Here is a 16,812-nt window from a genome sequence, read left to right on the forward strand (position 1 = left end):
AGGGTTGTGCTGTATGCGTTTATATCCTGAGGTCATTTATAGACCCTGCTTTTCCAGCACTACTTCTTAAAGGCAGTGCCAAAATCAATGCTTGCAGCAGCTGCGAGAGAGACCTTAGCTCCAGCGGTCGGGGGATGAATTCCCCGCAGAGTCGCTGAGGTATGAGGGGGAGTGCAGGCGGAGCTTTCCCGCCCAGAGACGAGGAACACGCACAAAATAAGCAACCGCCCAACGTGGGGCTCGAACCCACGACCCTGGGATTAAGAGTCCCATGCTCTACCGACTGAGCTAGCCGGGCGCTGGGGGCACTCTTTTCACGCCGTGCTCTTCCCCGTATGAGAGGCGCTGTCCCCGCCCCGCCGTGGGGCGCGCTGAGGCGCGCATTGCTTTTCGGCTAGTGCTGATTGGTCGGCGTGGTAGCCAATGCGCGCGCGCGTTGTTGGGCCGTGCGGAGCGTGAGCGCGGCCGGGCGGGAGGGGCTCGGTGCGGCTGTGGTGAGGGCACCGCCGCCATGAGCTCCATCGGCACAGGGGTGAGTGCGGACCGGGCGCCCGGCGGCTCTGGGTGGCAGCGCCGCCAACTCGCCTTGCGCTGTGCAGCGCCAGCGTGAGGGTCCGGTTTGTACTGGTGGGGAGCGAGGAACGGCCCGGGGCAAGCGGGAGCCCCCCGGTGCGCTCGCTGCAGCCGCGGCGCGTTCCTGTGGTGGGGGCTGGCGGGGCCCGGGCGGCCTATGGGCTCGGCCGCCTGGCCGCAGCGGGGCTCGGGCCGGAGACACTGCTGAGTCACCGCGGCCCGTTAGGCCGAGGGAGCCAAAGGCAGGAGGCGGGGCGGCTGCCGGCAGCCCGGAGAACGATGAGGGGCGGGAGGCCGGAGCTGCGCAGGGGGCCCGAGGTAGCCAGCGGAGAGGCTGTACCGCCGCATCCCGAGAGCCGCACGGCCTGGGCGGGGATCAGTATTCCCTGACCGAGTGGTGCTGGCGCGAAGCCGGCCCGGAGGGATCTGCCACCGCTGAAGCGGCCTTGTGGCGACCGTGGAGAGGCCGCTTTGTTCTGTACCCAAAGCGGGTGGGGGTCTGCCGCAGCCGCCGTGGTAGCCCTCGAGCCGGCTGTCACCTAGGGCTCATCGAGAGTGGCCGAACCACAGGTGCGGACTGCTCAGCGTGACATCCCAAACCCTATGAGGAGAGGCTGAGGGAGCTGGGGTGGTTTAGGCTGGAGAAGAGGAGGCTCAGGGCAGACCTCATTGCTGGCTACAACTACCTGAAGGGACATTGTAGCCAGGTGGGGGTGGCCTCTTCTCCCAGGCAACCAGCAATAGAACAAGGGGACACAGTCTCAGGTTGTGCCGGGGAAAGTATAGGCTGGATGTTGTTAGGAAGTTGTTGGCAGAGAGAGTGATTGGCATTGGAATGGGCTGCCCAGGGAGGTGGTGGAGGCACCGTCCCTGGAGGTCTTCAAGCCAAGCCTGGCTGAGGCACTTAGTGCCATGGTCTGGTTGACTGGACAGGGCTGGCTGCTAGGTTGGACTGGATGATCTTGGAGGTCTCTTCCAACCTGCTTGATTCTGTGATTCTATGAGTAGCGCAGCGCCGTGCGTTTGTTCAGGGGCGGGTCACGGAGCTCTGTTGCTCTTTTTGGTCCCAGCCCAGAGCCCTGTACTTGGTCAGTGGAGAGTGAACCTGCTTCTGTGTGTGGTCTGCTTAACATTATAAACATACCCCTGTTAATAAATGCCTCTGGTTTTAAAACCTGTAAAATGAGTTTAGAAGGCACTGATAAAGTTCTCACACTGATTTCAGTCCTGTGCAACGTCAGGATTGATGAGATTTGAGGTGTGGGTGTATCCAGCACTGGTGCAACAACTTAGTGTTGTAGTTAGTGTGCGTTTGCTGCTGTTTGTGTACATTAGCTAAGGGGGCAGCCTGCTTCTGCCACTTCAAAGCCACCAATGACAGGCAGGTCAGGCATTTTGAAACAAATAGGTGACTTCTGGAAATACTGGGATATAATGCTGGGGTTTTTTTTCCTGAGTGGTGTGTTTTCTCCTTCAGTACGACTTGTCAGCTTCCACGTTCTCTCCAGATGGCAGAGTATTCCAAGTTGAATATGCTATGAAAGCTGTGGAGAATAGTAGGTAAGATACAACTGTCTGGTTGTTGGCCTCTTTTAAAGCACTGTAACAGGACAAGTATGATGGTATTGCAGATAAAATTATGTTGTTAAAATAACTTCTGAGCAACTCTGTCCTTAGGTTAATTTGAAGAGGCTTCAGATTAACTGTAAAAGTTGTATAATCGCTTTTGCTTGCTAGAAACAGTTTGGTTGTGGAGAATACAGAGGAAGGCAGTGAACCTACCTGTGTGTTAAGGTTAAATCTGTGCTTTGGAGCAAAGTCTGATTACAGGTTTTTGTGAGTAAGGTGCTTAGCTCTTTTGGCAGTAGAGCTGCCAAAGCAGTGTCTAAAAGCCCATTTCATTGATGTGAATTCAGGCACTGAAAGGCTGACATGCTGAGGGCCTCATACACTTAAAACTACTTCATCTGTATTCCTTCAGAAACTGAGAACATCTGAGTTTTGCAAAAGCTACACCAGCTTCTCTCTATCTCTTCCCTTGAGTATATGCAAAGGTGTGCTGTAGAGTGAAAATCCTAGCTGTGCTCCAGAAGCAAGATGATTGATTAGCAAGACATGGACTGGATCACCCACAAGTCTGATACTGGCCACATGCTTCCAAATAAGGATCAGTGAAAGCATTTTGTGTGGGACATGGTTGGTAATTCATGCCTCATGATGCACTGTTTGAGGTTTAGAGAAAGAATTGCAGCATCAGTTAAGTTGGAAAACACCTTTCAAGGCCATTTGAATCCCAACATTATCCCAGCAAGGCCAAGTCCACCACTAAACCACGCTCCCAAGTGTAGTTGATCAACTGGATTTACTCAAAGAAGAGGTTAAACAGTCTGAGGCTTTCATACTAGCACCGTCACTCTGCCCCTCTGATGAGACAGCAGCTGTGCTCCAGTGCTACCACTGCATGTAGTCTGTTCAGAACTATTTGGGTAGTGACTTAGTACACTCCTCTCCTCCTTTGTTTAACACAATGCTTGTGGGTTTAGTGAGCTTTTTTTATCCCCCTTTCCTTGTCCTCTGTGCTGAAGTGGAGTTGTAACAAGCCTACTTCTGGGAAAATTAAGTCATTGTTAGTTATATTTTGTTGATTCTCTATCACATACTTTACACTTTACTTGTGTCTCTCTGTGAGAAACTTACATTAGTTTTGTCTTCCAGTACAGCAATTGGGATAAGATGCAAAGATGGTGTTGTCTTTGGAGTAGAAAAACTAGTTCTGTCCAAGCTTTATGAAGAGGGTTCCAATAAACGGCTCTTCAACGTTGACCGACATGTCGGAATGGTAAGGTGCTCTTTCCTTTTAGTTTTTGATCACCTGAAAGGGAATCCTGGCAAAAGTACAAACCTATGAATCTAAGAATCAGTAAGAACATGAGGAAAACAGTGGGTTTGTGTACAGAGTCAGTACTCGGTACTGTATGCAGCACTGCTCAGGCCACACCGTGAGTGCTGTGTCCAGTTCTAGGCTCCTCAATTCAAGAGAGATGTTGAGGTGCTGGAAGGTGTCCAGAGGAGGGTGACAAAGCTGGTGAGGGGCCTGGAGCACAGCCCTGTGAGGAGAGGCTGAGGGAGCTGGGGGTGTGCAGCCTGCAGAAGAGGAGGCTCAGGGCAGAGCTCATTGCTGTCTACAACTCCCTGAAGGGAGGTTGTAGCCAGGTGGGGTTGGACTCTTCTGCCAGGCAGACAGCAACAGAGCAAGGGGACACAGTCTCAAGTTGTGGTGGGGGAGGTCTAGGCTGGATGTTGTTAGGAAGTTGTTGTCAGAGAGAGTGATTGGCATTGGAATGGGCTGCCCAGGGAGGTGGTGGAGTCTCTGTGCCTGGAGGTGTTGAAGCACAGCCTGTCTGAGGCACTTAGTGCCATGGTCTGGTTGATTGTCTAGGGCTGGGTACTAGGTTGGGCTGGATGCTGTTGGAGGTCTCTTCCAACCTGGTTGATTCTATTCTATTCCAAGAAATGCCAGTGGGATTTTTAGTGTTTTTTGTAATTTATTCTTGGTGGCACACGCTTACAGAAATAAAATCCAAATTAAAAATGGCAAACAGGTTTTTTGAGGCTGCTAAGGAGGATTTCTTTAGTGTTTTTAGCATTCCAGTTTATACATGAATATAACCATAAACACAGGTATTAAAGTAGTACTTTTAAAAAACAGTATCATCAGGGTTGGAAGAGACCTCACAGATCATCAAGTCCAATTAACAAATAAGATTCTATTCATAGAATCACAGAATGTTGGGGGTTGGAAGGGACCTCTGGAGATCAGAGTCCAGCCCCCCTGCCAAAACAGGATCACATAGGACAGGCCCCACAGGGACGCACCCAGGTGGGTTTTGAAAGTGTCTAGAGGAGACTCCACAACCTCTCTGAGCAGCCTGTTCCAGTGCTCTGTCACCCTCACAGTGAATAAGTTTTTCCTTAAGGTGGAACTTCCGTGTTCCAGTTTCCTCATTAACATATAATCACAGTGACATCTTTAGAACTTGCTAGTAAATGGATAGATGATTGAATTCACTTGCATTATGTAGAATTCAGAAAATACCTCAGTTAAGTCACATAAATGAACTTTTGTCCATTTATTTTAAGTCATTGACAGTTATGTTTGGTTTAGCTGATGACAGTTCTCATTCCAGGCAGTAGCAGGACTTCTGGCAGACGCTCGTTCTTTGGCAGACATAGCTAGAGAAGAGGCTTCTAACTTTAGATCTAACTATGGCTATGATATTCCACTGAAGGTAAGAAGCTGGTGCTGTTCACCTGTGATTTTTTTTTCTTAGTCTTGATATGAACAATTAAATTTTACTGAGATTTATTTATTTCTGTAAATAAAGATTGGTTTGTTTGTTTTCCCCTTTTCTGCCTAGCATCTTGCAGACAGAGTGGCTATGTATGTACATGCATACACACTGTACAGTGCTGTCAGACCTTTTGGCTGTAGGTAAGTCTTTCAAACTTAGCCTTATTTGCAAAGATATTTTGTTTCACAGTTGTTGGAGGTATTTAAGTTGTTTGTTTTCTTCAAACTTGGAATTAGTAACCTGGAATTCATCTTACAGACAGATTCTCTTCCTCTTTTTTACTGAGTGTGTGTAAAGCCTCAGGTGAAGATTTCAGGTTTGTGTACCAGTATGACAGGCTTCTGCCTGAAGGGAGGTTGTAGCCAGGTGGGGGTTGGTCTCTTCTGCCAGGCAACCAGCAATAGAACAAGGGGACACAGTCTCAAGTTGTGCAGGGGGAAGTTGTTGTCAGAGTTTGGCATTGGAATGGGCTGCCATGGGAGGTGGTGGAGTCACCATCCTTGGAGGTGTTCAAGAAAAGACTGGAAGGGGCACTTAGTGCCATGGTCTAGTTGACTGCCTAGGGCTGGGTGCTAGGTTGGGCTGGATGCTCTTGGAGGTCTCTTCCAACCTAGTTGATTATGTGATTCTGTGTAGATGCCAGTTTGTCCCTGATTTTTAAAGCTGAAGAGTTGATGCTATTAAGTCTGTGAGAGCGATAAAAGCAGAACTTTGTTCTGGGTCATCCCGATTGTATCAGTAGCTAAAGAGCAGGTTACAACTACTACACAGTTCTGGTACAAAGGGGCTGATAAACTGAGACGTCCTGTCTAGTCCATAGAATGCTTTGGGTTGGAAGGGACCTTCAAAGGCCTTTTTACAGATGAGTAAAATATTTCTGGTGGCTTGCAGGTGCTGGACTGTCGTGACAACACTAAGCTGTTCAGACAAATTGGTTAATAGAATGTAGGACAGTTGGTTTTGCTCCAGGAAGACTGTAGGAAACATGAGCTGGTGTTGTCTAATTCTGTGAGTGTTGAAGAAGTTTTCCAACTTCATCTTTCCAGTTTCATGTTGGGGTCCTATGATGAGGATGATGGTGCACAACTGTACATGATTGATCCATCAGGAGTTTCATACGTGAGTGTGTCAGAAGTACTTCTGGTTTGGCATAAAGCAACCTTTCACAAGTTCCCAGTTAGGATATTAAGTGTCATTTCAAAAGGACTGTGCTTTTCTCTCCTTGCATGGCATGATCTGCTTGAATCCCTGTTTGCTGTGAATGGAGATGGCTTTTGTTCATCTCCATGTTAAACACCTGTATTAAAAGAATGATCTCTGAGAAACTAGTTTTAAAGCTTGTCTCTCAGAAATTTGGGAGTTCATTCCATCTGGCTGTGTCTAATGAAAAGTCCCATGTGCTGTCAAAAAGGGCAAGTTTTGTAGTGATACTCCATTGACCAAATACTTCAGGTAAGACAGAAAAGAGAGGGCTCTAATTCTAGTTTGCTCTTCCACTTACTCTGGAAACAATTTTTAAACTGTCTCTTGCATGAAATGGAGCAGATACATTTTTTTGCAGGACCTACTTGAGCACTTCTATTTTCTGTCAGCAGTGGTAGCACTGAATCTAGTGAGCTGGTTCTGTTCAACGATTTGGCAATGTGTCCTGGGAGACAATAGAACCTAGGTTTATTGTATTTTCTCACTGTGTGAGTAGAGAAGAGGTTATCATATGTAAAAGGACAGTAAGAACTGTAGAGGGCTTTGTGCTTGTTTGAGCCTAGCTAGAGTATTTTTGTGAGAAGAATTAGGTGCTAGGCTGTGAGAAGGAAACAGTGGTGATGTCTGCTTCACTCATAGGCTTGCTGAGATGTATAAGAACATACAGATAGATACCAGAGTTGCTCTCTGTCTCTCTGGGGCTGAACTTCTCTGTCTAACCTGCCATCTGTGTGACTAATCCACCTGCTTCCTAACTCCCCGGGCCAACCCTCCAAACTACTTTAAACATAAGGCAAGATTTAGGGTAAGGTAGAGGGGTGGGAGGAAGGTGGAAGGGTGGTTGAGAGCCCCTCTTGGGAACTCTGGTTTCTGGAAGGGCTGCTGTGTGTCTGTATTACTTTTTAACTTGTATATTTCTGTATCTATTGTAACTCTCTCCTTGTATATTGTGCTAAGCTATAAATACAAAGCTTCATTCAATTTCCAGAGCTGCTCAGTCTAGTCTGGGTGATTTTTCCAAAGTGTGTGTGGGGCAGGTAACACCTAAACCATCACAGGCTTAAAATGTAATTAAATTTGCATATTTTTGTTTCCTTTTTAGGGTTACTGGGGCTGTGCCATTGGTAAAGCCAGGCAGGCTGCAAAAACAGAGATTGAGAAGCTTCAGGTATGATGTTACAGTTTATTATGCTGTATCAAGACAAAAAAATTCTTCTTATGTTACATATTGGATGCACAAAAGATATAAAAAACAGGAGAAGCACCAGATGGAATATTTTCTTGTAGGTTTTACCCTCTGCCACAGCAATATTTCTCAAGTCCTGCTCTTGGGCAATGGGTAATCTGTAGGGAGTGAACACTTCAAACAGGAAGCATAAACACACACTCCTACGTGTGCCGGTGAGCAACATAATTGAATGAATGTAAAAGTAACCAACCTTTTATTTGTGAATGAAAACCTTACAGCCTGTCTGGTAAGAAGGGCTTAGTGCTGTGAACGTGAAGAGTAGTAGTACAGCTACTGAAGTATCAAAGTACCATTGATACAAAACAAAGGTGATTTGGTTCAGCGTTTCATGTTTTCACAACAGTGTAGCTTCTTAGTGTCACAAGGAGATGCTACAGGTGCACACCAAGAAATTGCACACAAACAGTTTGGCTGTGCAAAACTAAGGCTATGGAGAGATGACTGAAAGAGGTGGAAATGTGCCTTAAGCTGATGTAGAATTAAGTTAGAATCTCAAAATATTTCCTTCTTCCTCTTGTGTTTTAATATGACACTCCAGGAATTGGAGACAATTAATGAGGGACAAAACTATTTGTGGTCTGTCTCAAGTAATACTTGATACTCTGCTAGCCTCTTATTTATGGTTTTGGTTAACAGAAGGACATCACAGCTGTTCACTGAAAGGTTTGGAGTTTATTTAGTAAGAGTCTGGTGCTGTAGCAGCAGAACTGAACAATTACAGGAAAAATGACAATATTTCTGGACTTGATTCAGTCTTGAATCTGGTCAGATGCTTGAATATCAAATTAGAAGAATATTGCTGTCTACAACTACCTGAGGGGAGGTTCTAGCCAGGAGGAGGTTGCTCTCTTCTCTCAGGTGGCCAGCACCAGAACGAGAGGACACAGCCTCAAGCTACACCAGGGGAGATTTAGGCTGGAGGTGAGGAGAAAGCTCTTCACTGAGAGAGTCATTGGACACTGGAATGGGCTGCCCGGGGAGGTGGTGGAGTCGCCGTCCCTGGAGCTGTTCAAGGCAGGATTGGATGTGGCACTTGGTGCCATGGTCTGGCCTTGAGCTCTGTGGTAAAGGGTTGGACTTGATGATCTGTGAGGTCTCTTCCAACCTTGGTGATACTGTGATACTGTGTGATACTGTGATTATCTGAGCTCAGTACTGGAATTGTGGCATCTAGCAAATCACAATTTCAGAGGCTGTGTATGCAAACTGGCAGAAAGCTATTAATGCTAACATAGAATTACCCCCCCAGATTAATTTTCTGTGCAGTGTTGGAATTTTCAGAAGGTTTCTAAGAAGAATGTGCATTGCTTGGAGTTCACAGTAGAGCCTGTAAAATGGAGTACATGGAAACAGTGGTGTGCTTTGAGACCTAAGTGCATTCATTTATTAATGCCATGTTTGCACAACATCTTCAGGAATGCCTATGATCTCGTCACAGCAATGTGCAGCAAGTCCAATCTTGCATGCTGATACTTTTTGTTAACCATAGACTAGGCAGGTTTCCAGCTCAGAGTTAACTTTGACAAGATAGATTTGTCAAAACTGAAATGGGGAAGAGAAGCAGAAGTACAAAAGCTGTTGTGGGATGATACCACCTACAGTAGTCTGTCAGATAAGGTTTGTTCCTGTGGCAGAGGTGATTGCAGGTGGAAAGTAGGAGGCAAGCAGGTAGTCAAAACATTAAACCCACCTTGCAGGTACTGCAGAGCAGATACTGTATTGGGGAGGGGATGCACTATGCAAAACACTCGTGCAGCTGATGGTACAAGCAGGAAATATTGCACTGATCACATCTGTTGCATTTTGGGCTCCAGCTTGAATACTGGGTTCAGTTTTGGGTGTCTTGCTACAAGAACAATGAGGTGCTGAACCCTGTCCAGAGAAGGGCAGAAAAGCTGGTGAAGGGTCTAGAGCACAAGTCTTAAGATGAGTGTGTGAGGGAACTGGGGTTGTTTAGTCTGGAGAAAAGAAGGCTGAGGGAAGACCTCACTCCCTACAGCTACCTGAAAGTAGGTCTTAGCTCACTATGGTAAGATGAGAGGAACTAGCCTCAATTTGCACCGGGTGAGGTTTACATTGGGTATTAGCAAACATTTCTTCACTGGAAGAGTGGTCAAGCCCTGGAACAGGCTGCCTAGAGAAATGGTGGACTCACCATCCCTGAAAGCGTTCAAAAAACATGTAGATGTGGCACTTGGGGACATGAAACCACCAAGTCCAAGTGGTGAACTTGGCAGTGTTAGGTTGACAGTTGAACCCAGTGATTTCATAGGTCTTTTCCAACCTTTATGGTTCTATGATGTTATGCCAACTATATGGTATTTTCAGCTGTGGGAAAGCTTGTAGTCTTGTGGGGAGTACTTGGATCTCACCTACAATGCCTTTCATGCAGTGTACAGCCTTTCTGGTATATGGACATAATTGTAATGAATTCCTCTGATAAACTGTTAGAGCCTTTCCTCTGACTGTCTGCTGAATGAATGCCTGGAATGGAAAAAATGCCAAACCCCACACTTCTGTTTTCTCTTGCGAATGTGTGATAGTAGCAGACCTCTCAGTTTTCCTGGTTCGTGGCTAACTTTACATACATCAACACACAGTGATTTAAGTATCTTTGTGACACAAGTTATACTTGTACACAGCAGCCAGTGCTCTCTGTGTTTATGGATTGAGAGCCACAAACAAAAGGGCTGGGACAATGGGTCTTTGTTGAAGAAACTTCTCAGGATGAGACTGATGGCATGTCAAGAGATGATGAGATGCTGGAACATGTCCAGAGAAGGGTGACAAGGCTGGTGAGGAGCCTGAAACACAAACTCTGTGAGGAGAGGCTGAGTGAGCTGGGGGTGTGCAACCTGCAGAAGAGGAGGTTCAGGGCAGACCTCATTGCTGGCTACAACTCCCTGAAGGGAGGCTGTAGCCAGGTGGGGTTGGGCTCCTCTGCCAGGCAAGCAGCAACAGAAGAAGGGGACACAGTCTCCAGTTGTGCCTGGGGAGGTCTAGGCTGGATGTTAGGAGGAAGCTGTTAAGAGAGAGTGATTGGCAGTGGAATGGGCTGCCCTGGGAGGTGGTGGAGTCTCAGTGCCTGGAGGTGTTGAAGCCAAGCCTGGCTGAGGCACTTAGTGCCATGGTCTGGTTGATTGGCTAGGGCTGAGTGACAGGTTGGACTGGATGATCTTGGAGGTAGGTCTCTTCCAGTCTGGTTGATTCTATTATTCTATGTCTGTCTAAGCAGACGTGGGTACTTGTGTCCCACTGCTTCTATGGCACATGCTTTACAAAGTGCAGTGACACTCAACATGAAGAAGGGACTGTTGTCACCTTAATTCCTTCACCAGTGTCATAAAACTTGTTTCCAAACTGTGGTTTTGAAAACATTTTGAGAATAGGACCGAGATGGTAAACTGTGTTTCTGGAACCTAATATAATATTTCAATGCTTCATAGTCTGAAGAGTTGACTGGCAAGAGATCTGACCTACAAAACCAGAATGTCATGGTAACTGGCACAAGACATTGTTTTTAAACTATGTGAAGCTGTCAGAAGACTGTAACAGAAGAGTGAGAAAATACAAAATGAGATGCAGATATCTTGCTCAGGCAGTTGGTTGTTAATATTGGAACAATATTCTCTTAAGACATTATTTAGAAGTCTAACTTGCTGACATTAAATGTTGGCAAGACCAAAAGTATTAATGCACTGCTTAGAAAGAATGGTGGTAAGACCAAAAGTATTAGTGCACTGCCTAGAAGGAACATGAGTATTGAATCATAGAATCAATTGTGGCAATGTGGTGTCTCCCCCATATTGGACATGCTATTTTATGTCAGGTGATCATGAAGTGTCAAAGAATAAGTTAGAATTTCATAGTGCTAATGTTTTTCTGGGGAGGTTTCCATAGAAGAGTGTTTTAAGTGGTAAAATTCTTCCCTGGAAGAATGACTGACATGTAGGAGGCTGAAGATTCATCATGGTGAATAAATTTGGTTCTGGTCTTAGCTTTTGACACTCTTCTCACCACTGACCCAGTATGCTCATTAGGTGTGTGCACAGCCACTTGTGTTCTGGCCTTGTGGAACTTGGAAACAGTATTTTTAACTCAGCTGTGTCATTTTTGCCTACAGATGAAGGAGATGACCTGCCGTGATGTCGTTAAAGAGGTTGCAAAAATGTAAGTCTCCACCTTGTTTTTCCAACTCAACAAAAATCCATCCTGGTGAGCTGGCTGAGGCTTCAGACTGAAGCTGGTCATTGTAAATTGGGTACCAGGTTTCACTTCTTTTAGCTGAGTCCTCAGCTACTAGTGTTTTTCCCCCTGTTGTGAGATGTGCTACTCAGTACTGAAAAATGCCAAAGGATGTGAAGAATAGGGGGTTTGATCTCATCTGTTGCTTTTTATAGATACAACTTGTAGCACCAGTGGATTAAAGGTTAAACTGTCTGAATGTAGTCACTGGTTTAAAAATACATAAATCAGACGACAGGGGAAACACTTCAGTGTCCTGATTCTGAAGAAGGAGTTGTGCACTTCAGTAATGCAGATTGAACTGATGCTTCAGAAGTGAAGTAGCACTCCATAAATGGAGCTGAGGTCTTTGACCCAGCCTTCCTATCTGCTTAAAAAAGACTGAAGTGCTTAGGGAAGAAGCAGAGTATAATTCCCTATCTGAATATCAGTATATAGCTGAGATGCCACGTGGAAAGACTAGAAATATTGTATTTGCTGTTGACTGATTCAGTTTAGAACAACACATCAGATATAGTCACATGTAGTCACTAATATCCCAACAACTTTGCATGAGGACAGTGTATTTACAGGGGAAGAAGGTACCATTCACTAAGTCATGCACTAGATGAAGGGAAAAAAGATATCAGGAAGAGAAGTTTTCTGCTGGGTAGTGTGAATTTGCCAATAATAAACTATCTTGAAAATACCTGTCAGTATTTCTTCAAACACACACAAGTATCCTTGCAGGTATCTGCACATTTTGTGCTTGCTACAGATTTAATAACCTGCAGTTTCCAAACTGTGATCTTCAGCATTTTGTGTCTTATAACCTTGCTTAGAAGGTTATAAAGAAGTAATAAATTTGCTTTTGTGATTGGTGTTGCAGCACTTGAGCTTATTTTACAGTTTGTGTCTGAGGCTGTCATGGCAGCAGGTAGAAGAAAGAATGTGTGGGATCTCTGTTCTTGAAATCTAGCAAGGACTGGCAGTTCTAAACCAGGATAAATAAGGCATGGAGTTTCAAATAATGAAAAGATTTCTGGTCTTCAGTTCTACCTCAGCTCAAAACTTAGCAGCTATAGATGTAGTTCTGTTTTTTCAACTCAAACTCAGCCTCTTAGTAGCATTTTGTGTGATGCCAGAGATTTTACTCCTTTCTTTTAACAAGAGTCCAGAATAATGATTTCTTCTGGAGCTTGTAATGGTGCACTTTGCAAAATGCTCGTAACCAGCTCAACACATAGAAAGGCCTGTCTTAGCCATCAGTAAGTCCAGTCTAAGGGTCATAGGAGTGTGCCAGAAGTGCACACATACGTAGCATCATTTTCCAGGACACAAACCTTAACTTTGTTCTTCATATTTGTTTCACAATACTTACATGAAATTTTAATTGGAAGTACTTAGAGACATGGTTTAGCAGTGGACTTGGTAGTATGAGGTTAATGGTTGGATTGGTGATCTTAAAGGTCTTTCCTACCCTAGACAATTCTATGATTCTACTTAGTGTGATGCTAAAGGCATCTTTCCTTCCTCTTCCATCTGCAGGCTGTCTGTTAGCTAGAAATAGCTGGTATTTCTCAGCTTTTGACTTAATTAATCATGCTTTCTGAAACAGAGGAATACAATCTTTTCAACAAGTGAAGCCACAGGTGGTTGTCAGTTCTGCTCTTGAGTGTATGGCTCAACTCAGAGGTGTTACAGTTTGCATGCTCTGCAGCTGAAGACTGACTACTATGATGCAGTCACATCAGAATTGCTATTACAGTGCAATCTTTTTATCCACAGACTGAGGCTGGATGGTAGTGCCTGTATGGTAATAGCACTGGTGGAATACATTCTGATCACCATTGTGTGTGCCATAAAGCATGGCAGTCTGTATGGAGATGTATGCACATGGTCTAGATGACTGGCTAGGGCTGGGTGCTAGGTTGGACTGGATGATCTTGGAGGTCTCTTCCAACCTGGTTGATTCTGATTATGATTCTGTGCTGTTGGAATTTAGTCTTAAGTATAAACTGAAGTAAGATTTACAGAAGACATACAGGACACTCCTAAATCCCCAGTTCAGGAGAGACAAGGAACTACTGGAGAGAGTCCAATGGAGGCTACAAAGACGATGAGGAGACTGGGGCATCTCTCTGATGAGGAAAGGCTGAGAGACCTGGGACTCTTTAGCCTGGAGAAAAGCAGCCTGAGAGGGGAACTTCTCAGTGCTGACTGATATGTAAGGGGTAGCAAGAGAATGGGGCTGGCCAGAATCTCCAGTGGTGCCCAACTGGGCAGAGGCAACAGGCACAAATCAGAACACAGAATTTTACATAGACATAAGGAAAAAAACGTTGAAAGGTGCCAGAGCACTAGAACAGGGTGCCCAGAGAGGTTGTGGAGTCTCCCTTTCTAGAGACTTGACTTTCAAAACCTACCTGGACAGGATCCTGGGCAACCTGCTCTGGGTGACCTTGCTTTAGCAGGGCAATTGGACTAGATGATTCCCAAGGGTCCCTTTCAATTCCCACCATTCTGTGACTCTCTTACAGATAACTTAGCAGAAGCAGGCAATGATGATGTAGCCTTAGTTCTGCAGCATTTTACAAGTTCCTCTTGGGAGATTCCAGTTAGACACAAGGACTTTTTTTTAAATGAGAACAATTGGAATAATGTCCTCAGAGAAGCGGTGGTGTCTCCAGCACTGGTTGTCTTCAGCACACTTGGGCATGGTGCTGGATCTAGACCATGATTTTGCCAAGAAAATATGGACCCTGTTATCCTTGAGGCTACTTCCAACCTGGTACTTTATGAGTAGTTAAAACTTAATGTTTCTTCTGATTTAGGTAACATGAACATCTTGGTTACAATCATTTAATGTATTGTTGCACTCGCATTCAAGCCTCAAAAATACTGCATGGGGCTTCTTTTTTGTGGGTGTAGTCAGGGGAGAAAGCATGGGGAGGCAGTTTCTCTTAGCCATAAGAAGAGTACTAAAAGAAGAAACCTGTGAAAGAAAGTGTATTTAGCAACTTCATCAACCTGTTCTAATCTGTGCTTTCTCTGTTCCTTCCAGAATCTACATAGTACACGATGAAGTAAAGGATAAAGCTTTTGAGCTGGAACTCAGCTGGGTTGGAGAAAGTAATGCATTTTTGTAATTTCTCTGAACAATAGAAAAAGATACCTGTCTGGAACTAAAGGAAAACAGTTTTGAGGCCAGTGGGATCAGACTGAACAAGGCCAAGTGCAGGGTTCTACACTTGGGCCACAACAACCCCAAGCAGCACTAGAGGCTGGGGACAGAGCGGCTGAGAGCAGCCAAGAAAAAAAGGGACCTGGGGGTATTGGTGGATAGTAGGCGAAGATGAGGCAGCAGTGTGCCCAGGTGGGCAAGAGAGCCAATGGTACCCTGGCCTGGATCAGGAACAGTGTGGCCAGTAGGACAGGGGAGATTATTCCTGCCCTGTACTCAACACTGCTCAGGCCACACCTTGAGTGCTGTGTCCAGTTCTGGGCTCCTCAATTCAAGAAAGATGTTGAGGTGCTGGAAGGTGTCCAGAGAAGGGCAACGAAGCTGGTGAGGTGAGGGGCCTGTAGCACAGCCCTGTGAGGAGAGGCTAAGGGAGCTGGGATTTAGCCTGGAGGAGGCTCAGTGGTGACCTCATTGCTGTCTCCAGCTACCTGAAGGGAGGTTGTAGCCAGGTGGGGTTGGGCTCTTCTGCCATGGAAGCAGCAACAGAAGAAGGGGACACAGTCTCAAGCTGTGCCAGGGGAGGTCTAGGCTGGATGTTGTTAGGAAGTTGTTGTCAGAGAGAGTGATTGGCATTGGAATGGGCTGCCCAGGGAGGTGGTGGAGTCACTGTGCCTGAAGGTGTTGAAGCCAAGCCTGGCTGAGGCACTTAGTGCCATGGTCTAGTTGACTGGATAGGGCTGGGTGCTAGGTTGGCCTGGATGATCTTGGAGGTCTCTTCCAACCTGGTTGATTCTATGGCTGTTCTTCACTCTGTGTGATGGTATTTCTGTGAATTTTCCTTAAGATGTGCCTTTTTATTTGCAGTAACCCATGGAAAACATGAAATTGTTCCCAAAGACATCAGAGAAGAAGCAGAAAAATATGCCAAGGTAAGGGCTGACTTTGGTATCATCTTAGTCCGATGTAGAAGATTAGGCTTCTACTGTAGCAGTAGGTGGAAAATGAAGTTACAGCACACATCACTTCAGCATTAGCTGGTGTTATTCAGAGGAGAAAATAGTGACATATACAGTGTACTCAAGGCTTAGTTCTTTATGTCAAAGGCAGTGCAATTCAGTGGGCTTGCACAGGTGGCATGTTTCTCCTTCCAGAATAAACCTATTAACTCTCCTGTCATGGTGTCAGTGGGAGAGGTACTGAATCTTGTTTTTAAAGATAACCATCTGGAGAAGTTTAAATTTTCAGTAAATAGCTTTGTGTTTTCTCTAGAAATAAGAGTGGTGCTTGGTATTGTCTGCTAAGGATACAAACAAGCCTGCCAACCACAAAGCTTTGGCCAGGTTGACAGGAAAACTTTTTTTGCTTATTTTTTAAAGTAACCTTTTTTTTTATAGGAGTCATTGAAAGAGGAAGATGAATCAGATGATGACAACATGTAACATATTGTTACTTCAAGACAGGTCCAGCTGTTCTTAATTTACATGTTTGTTTATAATGTATTCAGCATGGGATACCTATGTACTTGTTGGAAGAAACTGAGTGACCAACTTGCACTAATAAATTTTCCATTTAACCTTCTGTTAGCTTTTCTTTCCAAAGAGCAAAGGCCCCAGCACCTTCAAGAAGGCAACTGTACTCCAAATCGAAGCAGACATTAAGAAGGGAAGGGTATCAGGCAGGTGTTGCTGCTTCTTGCTACAGTTTAGTAGTAAAAACTGTTACTTGGTTAGTCCTTGATTAACCAATGCTGCGATCTGCAGTTCATGCAGTAGCAGTCTATGATTGCTCTTGGCAGCAATGAGAACATACCTAACTGTAAACCAGCTGGTGACAGGTTAAGGTGGCAATTCCAAATAGCTTCCTTAACAAGTGGGAGTTCAGGAAGAGGAATTTTAATTGGAAGTACTAAGCCTAAGCTTATCTGGAAGGCAGGAGAAACTGAAAACTAATTCCATTGCAAATAGTGCTTGTGTTAAGTTCTAAAGCTGTGAGATCCATTAAACAATGGAATTGATGCTTGAAAAGCT

At 45.2% G+C, this 16,812-nt stretch overlaps 1 protein-coding gene and 1 non-coding gene across 2 annotated transcripts; one reads left to right on the forward strand and one right to left on the reverse strand.

The window, feature by feature from the left end:
• Positions 1-225: 225 nt before the first annotated feature.
• On the reverse strand, positions 226-298 carry TRNAK-CUU (transfer RNA lysine (anticodon CUU)). Its single transcript has one exon. It is a non-coding gene; the product is annotated as a tRNA-Lys (tRNA).
• Positions 299-422: 124 nt separating this feature from the next.
• On the forward strand, positions 423-16,363 carry PSMA3 (proteasome 20S subunit alpha 3). Its single transcript, XM_064150879.1, has 11 exons — positions 423-532; positions 2,051-2,133; positions 3,289-3,412; positions 4,761-4,862; positions 4,992-5,065; positions 5,972-6,044; positions 7,231-7,296; positions 11,501-11,547; positions 14,666-14,733; positions 15,650-15,714; positions 16,180-16,363. Exons 1-11 carry the CDS (start codon positions 512-514, stop codon positions 16,222-16,224), a joined length of 768 nt encoding a protein of 255 aa, XP_064006949.1. The 5' UTR covers positions 423-511; the 3' UTR covers positions 16,225-16,363.
• The last annotated feature ends 449 nt before the right edge of the window (positions 16,364-16,812 follow it).

The sequence above is a fragment of the Pogoniulus pusillus genome, chromosome 1, assembly GCF_015220805.1.
Source record: "Pogoniulus pusillus isolate bPogPus1 chromosome 1, bPogPus1.pri, whole genome shotgun sequence".
In the NCBI taxonomy this organism is placed as follows: domain Eukaryota; kingdom Metazoa; phylum Chordata; class Aves; order Piciformes; family Lybiidae; genus Pogoniulus; species Pogoniulus pusillus.

Coding starts and splice junctions, on each gene's coding strand:
- PSMA3 (XM_064150879.1), top strand. CDS start 512: ATGAGCTCCATCGGCACAGGG. Junction 2,134..3,288: donor AAAGCTGTGGAGAATAGTAG/GTAAGATACAAC, acceptor TTTGTCTTCCAG/TACAGCAATTGGGATAAGAT. Junction 7,297..11,500: donor CAGAGATTGAGAAGCTTCAG/GTATGATGTTAC, acceptor TTTTGCCTACAG/ATGAAGGAGATGACCTGCCG.